Raw genomic sequence first — 14,185 nt, forward strand, 5'->3', positions numbered from 1 at the left:
AGTAAGACACTGGGGGTCCCAGAGACTCGGCTCTGGTGTACAGGCAGGCAGCAGCACGGTAAAAGCTGGCGGGAAGAGACAAGAGATGTGATCGGAGCAAGGAAATGGTCCTCTGGCATTTTGCCTAGCCAGCCCGACTCCCGGCTACAATGAGCACCTACTCTTAGGTAAGAAGAGCTACCTGCAGTGGGTCCCAGGTCCAGACTGGAGTCATTCAGCTCCTCCTCCTCTTCCCAGAAGTACTGTGGTGGCTGCAGAATGCGTGACTCTTCACTCTCTTCACTGGGAAAACCCGAGCCAGGGGCTCCCAGGCCAGCTCCCAATCCCATGGCCTCACTGGGCTCCTCTGAGTCCAGTGGCTCCAGGCCCGTGGGTGGCAGGAGGTCCAGCAAGGAGGTGGAGGTGAGGCCCTCTGGGCCAGGCTCATCGGACCCAGCTGCACACGTGCCCAGGGACGCTCCTGCACAGACACGAAAGCCAGATGGTTAGGAGAGGCCGGAAAGGCCAGACTGCCACAGGGTTAAGACACGTCTCCAGGGGCGCCTGGGTGGCTTCATCGGTTAAGTGTCTGCCTTCGGCCCAGGTCACGATCCCAGGGTCCTAGGACTGAGCCCCACATTGGGCTCCTTGCTCAGCAGGAAGCCTGCTTCTCCCTCTCCTCCCCACTATGCTCTCTCTCACTACCTCTGTGTCTCTCTCTCAAATAAATAAATAAAATCTTTAAAAAAAAAAAAAAAAGACATGTCTCCAACAGCAAAGAACCCAAGGGTGCCGGTGGGGCCTTGCGGGGAGACACTCCTGACACCCAGGGGCTGCCAGGGGATTCTGAGATGCTGTTCTCACTCCACAAAGGCCAAGCTGTTTAGCCCTCCCCATGGCAGGGGCAAAGGGGAGACCAAGGGAGGTGGGCAGGAGAGAGTGAGGTTCATCTGACTCAGCACCTGCTGGGCATTTGTTCACTCAGAAACGGCCACCAGTACCCATCTTCGCTACAATTGTGCTGGGTGCTCAGGGCACAAACGCAGTGAAGAACAAGTCCCAGCTTTGAAGGACCTTGTGTGCACTCTGTTCCCCAGGCTTCTGTCCTAAGCTGAACATTTTCCAAAACTGCATTAAGAATGAGATTTGTATTTCAGCAATACGATCTCTGGAACAGTCTTTAAAGACTATGTGAGATTGCAGGTCAGACTCAGCCAGCGTTGGTAATAACATATTGTTTAGCATCTTGGATCCCTCTCTCCTAATTTATAAAACAAACGAACAAAACCCAATAAATTAAAGGGCATCTTTTTTCTGTCTCTCTTACTTCCATTCACTAAGAAGACGAAGACAGCACTATTGGCCAGTTTCACACCTTAATTGCTAGCTTAGTCACACAAATATTACTAACTTGCTCTATGTCTTCTGGAAAGTTGCTTAAAACCTCTGGGTCTATCTCCTCATCCCAAAAAATAAGGAAGGTGGTTGAAATGACCTCCAAATTTTCTTTTCTAAGACCAATGTTCAACGATGCAGTAAAGAGTTACGTCCTGCTCTCCCCGTTCCTCACTGTGCCCTGGCCTGAATAGTTCACGGAAAATTTTCATGATGTTTAAAATAAAAAATGAGAGCTGACGCTATTGGTGCTGTGTGCTAAATGCTCTGCAAGCATTATCTGAAACTGAATCTTCACAACCACCCTATGAAGTCGTGGTAAGCCCTAAGCTCGGCACCCAGAGTATGGTGGAGACTGCGCGTGCTATGTATGCATGGTCGGACAACACAGGACCACGAATACAACATCTGATCGAAAGGAAAGCCTTCCAAGTGAAAGGGGCTTAACACAGTTAAAAGGTGTGGATGAGGATAAATAGGTCTTGAAATCAAACACAGGAGGATGTTCTAGTAGAGAGAGCTTGGGCCAGGGAAGCAGGTTCGCGTTCTGGCTTCCCTGAGTGAGCCACTCTGGGTAAGCTACTTTTCCACAAGGGGCCCCAGTGTCCTCATCTGTAAAGCAAAAATTCCACAGCCCTCAGGGAGGCAGGGGTCTCAAATGAGGTAAGCTCTATGTGAACAGTGCTCCAGTGAGCAGACTTCCAGAAATCTAAGTGTTATTAGCCTTCATAAAGAACAGAGAACTGGGACATTCTTGGCCAGGAAAAAAGAACATTCAAGAGAGACAATGGTCAGTATCTTCAAATATATTAAAATAAAAAGTTGGGGCGCCTGGGTGGCTCAGTTGGTTAAGCGACTGCCTTCGGCTCAGGTCATGATCCTGGAGTCCCGGGATCGAGTCCCACATCAGGCTCCCTGCTCAGCAAGGAGTCTGCTTCTCCCTCTGACCCTCCTCTCTCTCATGCTCTCTGTCTCTCATTCTCTCTCTCTCAAATAAATAAAATCTTAAAAAAAATTTTTTTTTAAAATAAAAAATAAAAAAATAAAATAAAATAAAAGGTTTATGTGAATAATAAAGACCAGAGTTATTCTACGTGACTTCAAAAAAACAAAACAAAACAAGGACTGATGGGTGGAAACATGGGACAGCCTCCAAACCTCAAAAAGCCTTTAACCAGAAACAGGTAATGCCTAGGGCTACCTGCGCCCACCTGCCCAGCTCCTGCTCCTGCTTCCAGCCCCGGCTTCTGAGAATTACTCCGTGGCCACTCCCTGTCTAGGCTAGGCACCACACCTAGTACCACAGCCTTCTGAACCAATCACTGCACTTTTCTCTCAAACTGTAACAGGCCATCTACAGCCTCCTTCCCTCACTCACTGTGTCTCGTGTCTTGGTCTGTCCAGTGCCTCGACAGCCTCTGAAAAATGACAGGAACTCAGTAGGTGTTTGAATAAATGAACAAATAACCGTCTTGTTTCATAGGTGAAATAAGGGAGAGCTCAGGCCCTAAGGTCAAATAGCTAGTTAACAGAAGCACTGTAATTAGCTGGTTTCTCCCCTCAAAAATGACCATTGTTTGAAAAGTGTAGTCTAAGTTTTAAATGTGATACCAGCAAATACAACAGCCCTGTTTTGTAGAAGTGGTACCCCCAAGATTGGGGGAGCCAAATGCGATAAACTTACCTGGAAAAAACTCACAGTTCACAAAGAAAAACGTCAACTGATGAGAAATGTTTATAATAATTATATAAACATTTTACAGATCTCCAGGTCACCTGAGCAGCCAATCTTTGAAAGGGCCATTGGGTGAAAACCTTTATCAACAGATACCAGCCTTTAGCGGGTATGTTTTATGTCAGCCTCTTTAGAAAAGTGCAAACTGGTTTTCTTTAGGAATTCTTGGGATTTTAGCCACTGGAGGCTCAAACTTGCATTGCCTCTTCAAAAACCTGAGAGCTGCCTCTCTCAGAGCTGAACTGGGGTATGGTGGGAGAGAAGTCAGCCCCTTCTAGGCCTCCACGTAGCGTGGATCTTGAGGAAACTACCTCAGCCTTCTCAAGGAAAGTCTGACCAGGAGTCCTGTTGATTTCCCACCTCTGGAAATCAAATACTGTGTAGTCAGTGAAGCTCTCTGTGCAGAGGACTAAGTGAGGTCTGGTGAGTTCGCTGGGACCACGCCCTACCATTTCCACAATGAGGTGAGTTTCTCCATTCTCTGAAGGTCTCTCCTCCACCTGTCAGGCAGAGAAGCCCCTGTCTCCTTCCACCTTCTCCCCCCTCCCTCTTTCTCTTCCTTTCCCAACCAACTGATATGAATGAACAGAGATTTTGATAATCTTGCTGAAAAGCTGTGTGTGAAAAAAGGAATCTGGGTTTTCATTCCTTCTCCAGTAAATAGTTCCATTTTCTTGAAGTTCTTTTTCCCTGTGATGATTATTTTTTCTTTATATAGACCTTGATATTTTCAAAAGCCTTGGCAATGGGTAATTAGGTAATTTCGAGAGGTTGCTTATTTTCAAACTTGCCCACCAAAATAGTAGCTGAGCCCTAAGCATTCTGTGTATAATTGCTTTTGCACTTGATAATTAATCTGCCTTAATTGAGACTCCATCTGATTTAAAATTTCAGAATTACATTCTCTGTGACTGATTTTCTTTTTTCTTCTTAAAGATTTATTTATTTATTTTGAGAGAGAGTATGCACGCGCATGCACACACACATGCGCGAGTGGGGGAGGGGGGCAGCAGGAGAGGGGAGAGAATCTCAAGTAGACTCCATGCTGAGCACGGAGCCCAACACGGGGCTCAATGTCACAACCCAGAATCACAACCTGAGCCGAAACCATGAGGTAGACGCTTAACCAACTGTGCCACCCAGGCGCCCCTGATTTTCTTTTTTTTTTTTCTCTAGCACCTATAATTTTCTGATACTTCGCCACTCCCAACAGAGAGAGGGAGAGAAAAAGAAGGCACATGAAAATGATTTGGGGACCAGCCTCAAAGAATTGAAAATCTGACCCAAACTCAGAAAAAGAGGTAAAGAAAGCAGGCTTGTATCTCAGGGGGTGAAAAAAACAAGGCCTTAGTAATCTGCATGTTTTATCTCCCCTGCAATCTGCTCCCGATCCAAACATCCTTTTCTGATTTCCACCATCAGCTACACCCCCACCCTTCCCCTCATCAGCAGCTTTGAAGTACAGCTCTCCCTAAGCCCTTGCCAGACACCAATACGGGAGCTGCCCAGCAGCATCTGCCACACAGCCCCCACACCCTTAAGTGTCAGCTACAACAGAAATTGTCTAGAACAATCACCCTACCACACACACACTTACACTCATGTGCGTGTCTGGATGTGTCTGAGAAGCAATGCCCAAGGCTTCTTGAAGAGTTTCTACAGAAAAGTATGTAAGAAAGAGACATACCAACAGACACATACATGTCACCAAGAGGAAGGTAATAATGTACATCACGAAGTGTGTAGGGGAGGGAGGAGGTGGGAGGGAACGTAGAAGGAGTAAAGCTGCCCACAGTCATCCATGGCTAGCCACAGCTGGGCATGGGTCCTGACACACTTTGCTTGCCAGTTCTGGCGTGGCTGTTGCACAAAGAAAGAGCAGACTAATCAATATATAATTTATTTGTTGAATCTCACCTCTTCCAGAGGATTCAAGCTATGCAAACATAGACATAGGTGTATGTGAGTGCATGAGACAAATGCCAATGGACATATTTCTGTGCACACCACTTAGGTCCTTACCCATCTCTGGACTGATGGTGGCGAAAAAGTACCCTCGCTGAACTGACCCTTCCCAGGGCATGCTCAGGAGCATGAGGTCCCTTTCCCCTCCCAGTCATTTTCCCTGGGATTCTGTCACTATGGGCCCATGGCAATGGCCCATCTCACTGCCACCATCAAGCAAAGACCACTCTCCCCCTTCAGGCAGAGACCCTTCAAAGGCCTCTCCTTCACTCACACAGATGCACACCTGTGCCTGTGTCTTTGGGGGTTAACTTCACGGGAGGTGACTAAGTAGCCAGTGTCCCAGGTCAACTCCCACGTACACACGCACACACGTTATACTGTGTCCATCACAAGTGGAGTCACTCAAGGCCATCTGATAAGTGAACATGTACACCATACACACACATGGGCGCACACACTCATACCAGTGTGTCTTTCCACCAACACCAATTAGCAATCACCCCTTAATATGTACTCATGGCATACTCTCCCCTCTGCTGTGTTGGCCACATGGAGAAGCTGTTCAGTCATGTCCTTATTTGACCCACCTCTGCAGACAGCACTTCTACCCATCCCCATTCAGTGGTGGTGGCCTATCTGGGAGGCTGCTACATACCCTGTGCCCACCTGCCAGGCACACACCTGAATCCCGTGTCTGCCGCTGGGAAGCTGTTCAGCAGGCTCTGTCACAGGCACATCTATTTCACACCTGCCCCCCACACCCAACCTGTCATCGCCCACGCACACTGCCCTTGTGCACTGCTGAATGGAAACCACATCTGAGTGTCTCTCACACCCATCCCTGCGTGGCAGCTGCGCAGGCTATCCAGCAGTGTCACTGTCACAAGCAGAGACCTGGTTGCTGTCATACCTCTTCTTTTTGTGAGCTCCTAATAAAGTTGCCCAGCAGTCTAGACAGCCATTCACAATGACACACCCCCCCTCCTGTCCGGTAGCACCACACGCGCGTAAACACACCCCTCATTGTCGCAGCAGCTGTGTGTACGGCTCTTTGGCACTTTCCCCCTCGAAGCCGCAAGACACCCGCGCCCACGCTCGCTATGGTGACCCAACGGGACCTGTAAATGCCGTCTCCCCATCCCTGTGTGGCTGTCGCGGAGGTGGCAGCCAGGGTCCGCCCTCCTCTCGCCAGTGTTCCCGCCCTCCCCAAAGGCCCCCTGAGCAGAGCCCCCAGGGAGCGCGTGCAGGCGCGCCCGCCGCCACACTCCGCGCGCCTCCCCTGCGTGTGTGTGTATGTGTGTCTGTGTGGGCACACGCACGCCCCCGCGCCGGGGAGCCGCTCTCACACTAGGCACACGCGGTGGCCCCACGCCCCCCCGGCCCTGGGAGCGCGCGTGTCGCGGACCGCGCAGCAGCCCAGCCGAGCCCCGCGCTCCCGCGCCTCGCGCGCCGGCCCCTTTGTTGGCGGCCGGGGAGCTGTCCAGCACCGCGGCCCGCCGTCACCGCTGCCACCCGCCTGTCCCGGCCCCGCTGCCGCCCGCCCGCGCGGCGCGCACTCACCCCCAGCCAGCAGCAGCAGCAGCGGTGGCAGCAGCGGCGGCAGCCCGGCGGCCCGAAGCAGCCAGCCCATGGTGCAGCCGTCGCCGCCCGCAGCCGCAGCGGCGCGGCGCCTCGGCCGGCGTCAGGGGCCGCGCGGGCGGCGGCGGCGGCGCGCGCCCGCCCCATTGGCCCGCCTGGCTGTCACTCACCCTCGGCCCCGCCCGGCCGCGTGCCGCGGGCGCGCCCCCGCGGAGACGAGGCGGGCGCGCGGGCGGCCGCCCCTCCGCTTCGTCCCTGGCGCCCAGCCGGCCAATCAGCACCGCAGAGGCCTGGAGGGGCGGGGCCGCGACCACGACCACCTGGAGGTCCGGGCCTCGCACCTCGCGGCTTCCGGAGCAGAGGCCACCTGCCCGAGGTGCAGCGAAGGAGGAGGGCACGCAGGAGCCATCTAGTCATCCATTCCACAGGAAACATTTCCTGAGCGCCCAAAAGGCCACGGGTGGTCACTTGCATGGAAGGACACTGATCAGAGAAAACAGGAGTGACCCCTGACTCTGTTGACACGAAGAGTGTCTTTAATCCTACATCAAGAGGTTGAATGCGGACTCTAGGAGGAGTGGGGTCAGAGAAGGCTTCTCAAGGGCACTTGAGCTGGGCAAGCTCTCCTTTGCGCCTTGGTTGCCTCAACTGTTATATATGGGCTTTCCATTATCAGAGCACTGTTTCTTAACTTTTGTAAAGTGTTTGATCCCTTTTGGCGACTAAAGTTCATTCATGTGCCAGGCACCATGGTAGTGAACAAAACAGCCACAACCCTTATCCTCAGAACTTAGTCTAGTGGAGAAGACAAACCTAAAGAAGACCAACACGACATACATATGATTGCATGATTAAATTGTAGTAAGGTCTGTTAAGAAGTATAAAGGAATATGAGACAGTATAGAAGAGAACCTTTACACATGCCTTCCTGAAGAAACGACATTTAAGCTGGCACCTGGATGGATGAATGAGTATTAGGTAGGAAGTCAGGTTAGGGAGAGAATCTTCCAAGCAGAGAGAAAATTGCATTAGTAATTGCTGAGTTAGGATGGGAGCTCAGCCTCTTTAAGGAACAGAGAAAAGTCCTGACCCTTTGGGGATAAGTGAAATTTAAACATCTACAGCAGCGATAATTTCCTGGAGTTTTACTTTATATGTAGTATACTCGGAAAACATTGCTTTAAAATAAATTATTATATTGAACCTGCTTTTTCAAATTATATTCTCATCCCTCTGTCTAAGGGTATATCACTAGGTATTGTAGATGATCCCAAAGGACTCTCCTAAATACTTAGGAGAAATAGGAGTTGGGGAGGAGAGGGATAGGGCAGAAATGGATCCCAGGCAAAGGAAAGAACATGAAGAAAATGTAGCACAGTATGGTAATAGCATATCATACTTAGGGGGATAATGAGTTTCATGATTAGCATGGGGTCAGGAGACAAGATTAGAAAGATGACTTACAAGCTAAATATCTTGATGAGTTCTTGGTTAATCTGTACAAAGTAGTAAGCCCTCACGTTATAAATGAGGAAGTGAAACACAAGGAGAAAGTGACTGGTCTAAGAATATAATAAAAAGCAGTACCATAAAATTAGAAACTTTAGGTAAAGATATTCTCATTTAATTAACAGGACTACATCATTTTATTTAGCCCATGGTCAATTTAAACTCCATAGGCCATTTGAGTCAATGGACATGATGGGCTCTAGAAAAGTAGGTGAGGACCTGATAGTAAAAGATCTTGAACATCATAAGTTTGGGCTTCCATTTCTTCTGTAGGAACAGAAGGCATGTATTTTAGAGAATTCTGAGGGCAGCAGGGAGGAAGAGCAAAATGGCCAGTGGAGAGAATGCTGCAGTAGTCTCAGTGGCAGATGGTAGAAGTCTGACTTACGGCTGGCATAGCAGATTTGAGAAAACACTCCAGAGGCAACAAACAGGACTTGGAGAATGACTGAATTGAGTCATGTTGACTGTGTTTTGGGGTGCTATTTTCTATGCTATTTTCTATGCAAGTACAAGTTAAAGGAGACCTAATTTATAACAGTTCATACAGGGGTGCCCGGGTGGCTCAGTCAGTTAAACATCTGCCTTTGGCTCAGGTCATGATCCCGGGGTCCTGGGATTGAGCCCCATGTTGGGCTCTCTACTCAGCAGGGGAGCCTGCTTCTCCCTTTCCCTCTCTCTCTCTCTCTGCCTGCCGCTCCCCCTGCTTGTGCACGCTCTCTCTCTTTCCCCCTCTCTCACTCTGTCAAATAAATAAATAAAATATTAAAAAAAAAAAAAAGCAGTTCATACAAAAAGCCCACAAATAGGTAATGGCTGCAAAGTGTAAAGCAATTTTGGATTTAAAATGAGTACAGTATCCAGAACAAGGAAATTAATAGTCCTATTATTCTGAACTGTTTGAACTTCATTAACATTATATTTTTATAATAACCTTTTCGTTTTTAGGAAGAACCAAGTAACAGAAGAGAAATCCAGAAAGATCCAGAAATCCAGAAAACCAACTGTTAAAACTAGGAGTATTTGACTTGGAAAAGAGAAAACTAGGGTGCATCTAGACCTGTCTTCTATCTCCTTCTTTCCTCTGTTACAATGAAGGAAACATCCCTTCTTTATCACTGGCCAGTCTCCTCTGTCATTGCATTCTTTATCTCCTCTTCAAGGACTTCCATATTAAGGTATCCCTTTTCTGACAGTGTCAATTTTTCTTTCTCTGGATCATTTTCATTAGATACAAATGTGATCCAGAACCTCCACCTTAAAAAAAAAAAAGAAAAGAAAAAAGAAAAAAATTGAGGGATATGAAATCATGCTGCTGGTACACTGAATACATGTTCCTGCTTTCCCCTCTTGCTCTTGATTCCTAGAAATGATAGGAAAGATAAATATATACACCTAAGTCCAAAACAACACTAGAAAACAAGATGGGATCAATTGGTGGTCTAAAATGAGGAAGAAACGCTTGGAAGATAAAAAGGAAGTGATATGTAATTGATGGAGGAAACCACAACCCAAAATGCATACCTGTCTAAATAATCTTAAGTTAAAGAGTAAATCACAATATAAATTTTAGTCTATTTAGAAATTAATGACGATGTGAGAACACTGCACATCAAAATCCATAGGATATAGCCAACAATTCACAGAGGTTTTATAGCTGTAAATGCATTTGTTAGGGGAAAAAAACACAGGTTAAATGTAAATGTACTAAATGTAAATGAACTAAGAATTCAATTTAAGAAGCTTTAAACTGCACAAAAACACACACCCCACACACAGGAATCAATAAATTTCTATTGTTGTTAAAATAACAACAAAAACCCAGTAGAACTGATTGCTAAAAGCCTGTTATTTGAAAAGATAAATAAAACAGTCAAAGCTTTAGTATAAGATAAAAAAGAGAAGACATAAGTAAATACCATTAGGAATGAAAAAGGGAACAAAACTAGAAATAAGATTTCAAAATTATAAGCAAAACTTGATATTTAACTTAAAGTATAATTGAATACTTTTAAGGAACAAATTACTGAAATTGATTCAAATAGTGGAAAAGCTAAACAAACAAATAACAGTGGAGAAAATTAAAAGACAGTAAAAAATCAACCCTTAAAAAAGACATAAGCCCCTTTTGGAATGAGTGTATTCTGTCAAACCTGCAATGTATAAACTCTTATAAAGCAAAGTTAGAAAGTGTCCCAGTTCACTTTATGAGGTTTGTGTAACCCCAATGCCAAAACCAACTAAGAATAATACAAATAGAAAAAACCCTAAGCCAAACTTCCTTAACACAGATGCAACTTGCATAAAGAACATATAAGCAAGTTGATTGCAGCAATGTACTAAAAATATATTATGATTAAATAGGGCTTAACCCAGGGACATAAGATTGGTTGAGTATTAGCAAAAGTCACTAATATAGTTCTCTGCATTAAGAGAGTCAAGAAAAAAAAAATCTCAAGAGATTTTGTTGTGAATGGGATCTTTCCTCCTATTTTTCTAACTGGTTATTGATGATGCATATAAAGTTATTGATTTCTGTATGTATCTTGTATCCAGAAATCTTGCTGAACTCTTTTTTAAAAAATTATTTATTTGTTAGAGAGAGAGAGCAGGGGGAGGGCCAGAGGGAGAGAATCCCCAAGCAGATGCGCTGCCAAGTGCAGAGCCTGACATGGGGCTCAAACCCATGAACCATGATATCATGACCTGAGCTGAAACCAAGAGTTGGACACTCAAACAACTGAGCCACCCCAAAAGGGGCATGTGATAAGACTTAAAACCTACTCCTTTTAAAAGGAACACACAAAAACTTAAGAAGTAAACAAAAAATAGAAGGAAACTTCTTTCATTCAAAAAGCATATCTCCCAGAAACCTACAGCAATCACCAAACTTAATGAAGAAACATCAGAGGCATTCCCATTTAAGTGAGGAATAAGGAAAGGATAATCATTACTAACACAAATATTGAGTATTTGTAAGTAAGAGACAATGCAATAAGGCATGATAAAGGAAATGGATTAAAAATATTGGGGAAAATTTGGTAAAACTAATTATTTGCAAGTGTACTGAGAAAATGCAAGACAATCAACAGAAACACTAATTGAAAACATTTAATAAGAGTTCAGCATGGGTGCCTGGGGGGCTCAGTCGTTTGAGTGTCCAACTCTTGGTTTCAGCTCAGGTCATGATACCATGGTTCATGGGTTTGAGCCCCATGTCAGGCTCTGCACTTGGCAGCACGTCTGCTTGAGGATTCTCTCCCTCTGGCCCTCCCCCTGCTCTCTCTCTCGCTAACAAATAAATAATTTTTTAAAAAAGAGTTCAGCAAGATTTCTGGATACAAGATACATACAGAAATCAATAACTTTATATGTATCATCAATAACCAGTTAGAAAAATAGGAGGAGGAAAGATCCCATTCACAACAACAACAAGCCAAGAATAAACAAAACTAGGTGTATGAGAACAAAATGGAAAAAATGCTAGAGCTTCATATAATACCAGCACAAAGGCGAAAATGTATCTTGTCCCTGGATAGGATGATTCAATATTGTAAAGATGTCAGATTAATAAAATTTGATGCAATGCCAACAAAAAAATCTTAAGAGACTATTTTATGGAATTTGACAAGATGATTTTAAAATTCATCTAGAACAGAAAACATCCAAGAAGAGCCAAGGAAATTTTTATCAATACATAGTATAAAATATAGAAATTAAAATAGTGTGGTATTAAAACCAGAATAGTGCATAAATTAATGAAATAAAACAGAGAGGTCAGAAACACACCTCAGTACACACGGAAATTTATGATAAAGAAAGCTTTTCAAAGTAGTGGGGAATAGCTACTCACTCGGTAAATGGTGGTGTGTCAATTATACTTGAAAACATGAAGTTAGATCCATACTTCATATCATCGTATCAGTTAGACTGAAGAACTGAATGTAATAATCTTTAAAAGCTACTTTAAGTAATGGTAAGTAATATGGGAAATATATTAACCAATCACAAAATGCACAAATGAAGTGATTGAGTTTTACAACTACATAAAAATAAACACCAGGCATTTAAAGAAGAATTTTTCACAATTTTTCACAATTTTTCACAAACTCTTCCAAAAAAAAGAAAAGGAGGAAACACTTCTCAGCTCATTACATGAGGCCAATACTACTCTGATACCAAAACCAGGCCCAGATATGAAAAAAACAAAAACTACAGACCAATATCTCTTGTGATTATAGATGCAAAAATACTCAAAGTACTAGGAAACCAAATCCAGCAACATATAAGAATAATTTTACACTGTGACCAACTGAGATATATCCCAGGAATGCAGAGTAATTCAAAATCTGAAAATCATCTGAAAATTAACTAATGCAATACACCATATCAATAGCGTAAGGGCCAAACCCACATGATCATCTCAATAGATGCATAAAAAGTATTTGACGTAATTCAACACCCCGTCATGATAAAAAGAAAAAATACTTAAGAAACTATGAATAGAAGGCAAGTTTCTCAACCTGATAAAGGACACCTGTGAAAACCTCCAGCCAACATCATACTTAAAGGTGAAAGACTGAATGCTTTTCTGCTAAGATCAGGAACAACACAAAGATGTCCACTCTTGCCACTTCTATTCAATATTGTACTAGAGGTTCTGGCCAGACAATTAGGCAAGAAAATCAAACAAAAGGCATCCAGATTAGAAAGGAAGAAGTAAACCATCCTCATTTATAGATGACATAGTCTTGTGTATAGAAAATCCTGAAGATTCATCCAGTAAAAAATTATCAGAACTAATAAATGCATTCAGCAGGATACATGATCAATATACAAAATAAAATGTATTTCTATATACTTGTGTAATAGGCAGAATAATGGCCCCCCAAAGATGTCCCCCGTCCTAATCACCAGAACCTGTGAATGCATTACCTCACATGGCAAAAGGGGCTTTCAGATGTGACTAAGTTAAGGATCTTGAGATGGAAAAGTATCATGGATTATATAGGTGGGCCCAATATAATTACAGGTTTCTTACAATTGAAAGAGGGAAGAAGGAGGGGTGCCTGGCTGGCCCAGTTGGTAGAGTATGTGGCTGTTGATCTTGGGGTCATGAGTTTGAACCCCACATTGGGTGTGTGTAGACATTGCTTAAATAGATAAACTTGAAAGAAAGAAAGAGAGAAAGAGAGAAAGAGAGAAAGAAAGAGAGAGAGAGAAAGAAAAAGAAAAAGAAAGAAAGAGGAAAGAAAGAAAAAGAAAGAAAGAAGGAAGGAAAGAAAGAAGGGAGGGAGGGAGAGAGAGAGAGAAAGAAAGAAAGAAAAAGAAAGAAAGAGAGGGAGAAAGGGAGGAAGGAAGGAAAGGAGGAAAGGAGGGAGGGAGAGAGAGAGAAAAGAAAGACAGAAAGAAAGAAAGAAAGAAAGAAAGAAAGAAAGAAAGAAAGAAAGAAAGAGAAAGAGAGAAAGAAAGAAAGAAAGAAAGAAAGAAAGAAAGAAAGAAAGAAAGAAAGAAAGAAAGAAAGAAAGGGGGAAGGGGGAGGGAAGGAGGAAGAAAGGAGGAATGAAGAAAGAGGGTCAAAGTCAGAGAAGGAGATGTGATGATGGAAGCCTAGCACAGAGTGATGCAATTGCTGGCTTTGAAAGTGGACTAAGGGGCCATGAGCCAAGGAATGCAGGCAGCCTCCAGAAGTCAGAAAAGGCAAGGGAATAAATTTTCCCACCAGAGCCTCTAGAAGGAGTATAGCCCTATGGACACCATGATTTTAGCTCAGCGGGATCCATGTCAGACTTCTGACCTCCCAAACTGAGATAATAAATGTGTGTTATTTTAAGCCACTGAATTGCAGTAATTTGTTACAATAGTAATAGAAAACTAATACAAATTGCAATGGAATTAAGAAAATCCATTTACAACAGCATCAAGAAGAATAAAATACTTAGGAACAAATAAGTACAAAGCTTACTTTGAAAACTACAAATGTTATTGAAAGACATTAAAGAAGACCTAAATAAATGGAAA

The 14,185-nt window shown here is 44.2% G+C and overlaps 1 protein-coding gene across 1 annotated transcript in view; it reads right to left on the bottom strand.

The window, feature by feature from the left end:
- PODXL2 (podocalyxin like 2) overlaps positions 1-6,752 on the bottom strand; it is a 35,873-nt gene extending 29,121 nt beyond the window's left edge. The window contains exons 1-2 of the mRNA XM_032412062.1: positions 6,638-6,752; positions 182-460 (exon numbers count right to left, since the gene is read on the bottom strand). Coding sequence (XP_032267953.1) covers positions 182-460; positions 6,638-6,707 — 349 coding nt within the window. The 5' untranslated portion in view covers positions 6,708-6,752. The remainder of the gene's footprint in view (positions 1-181; positions 461-6,637) is intronic.
- Between the last annotated feature and the right edge of the window lie 7,433 nt (positions 6,753-14,185).

The sequence above is a fragment of the Phoca vitulina genome, unplaced genomic scaffold (genome assembly GCF_004348235.1).
Source record: "Phoca vitulina isolate PV1807 unplaced genomic scaffold, GSC_HSeal_1.0 scaffold13, whole genome shotgun sequence".
Lineage (NCBI taxonomy): Eukaryota > Metazoa > Chordata > Mammalia > Carnivora > Phocidae > Phoca > Phoca vitulina.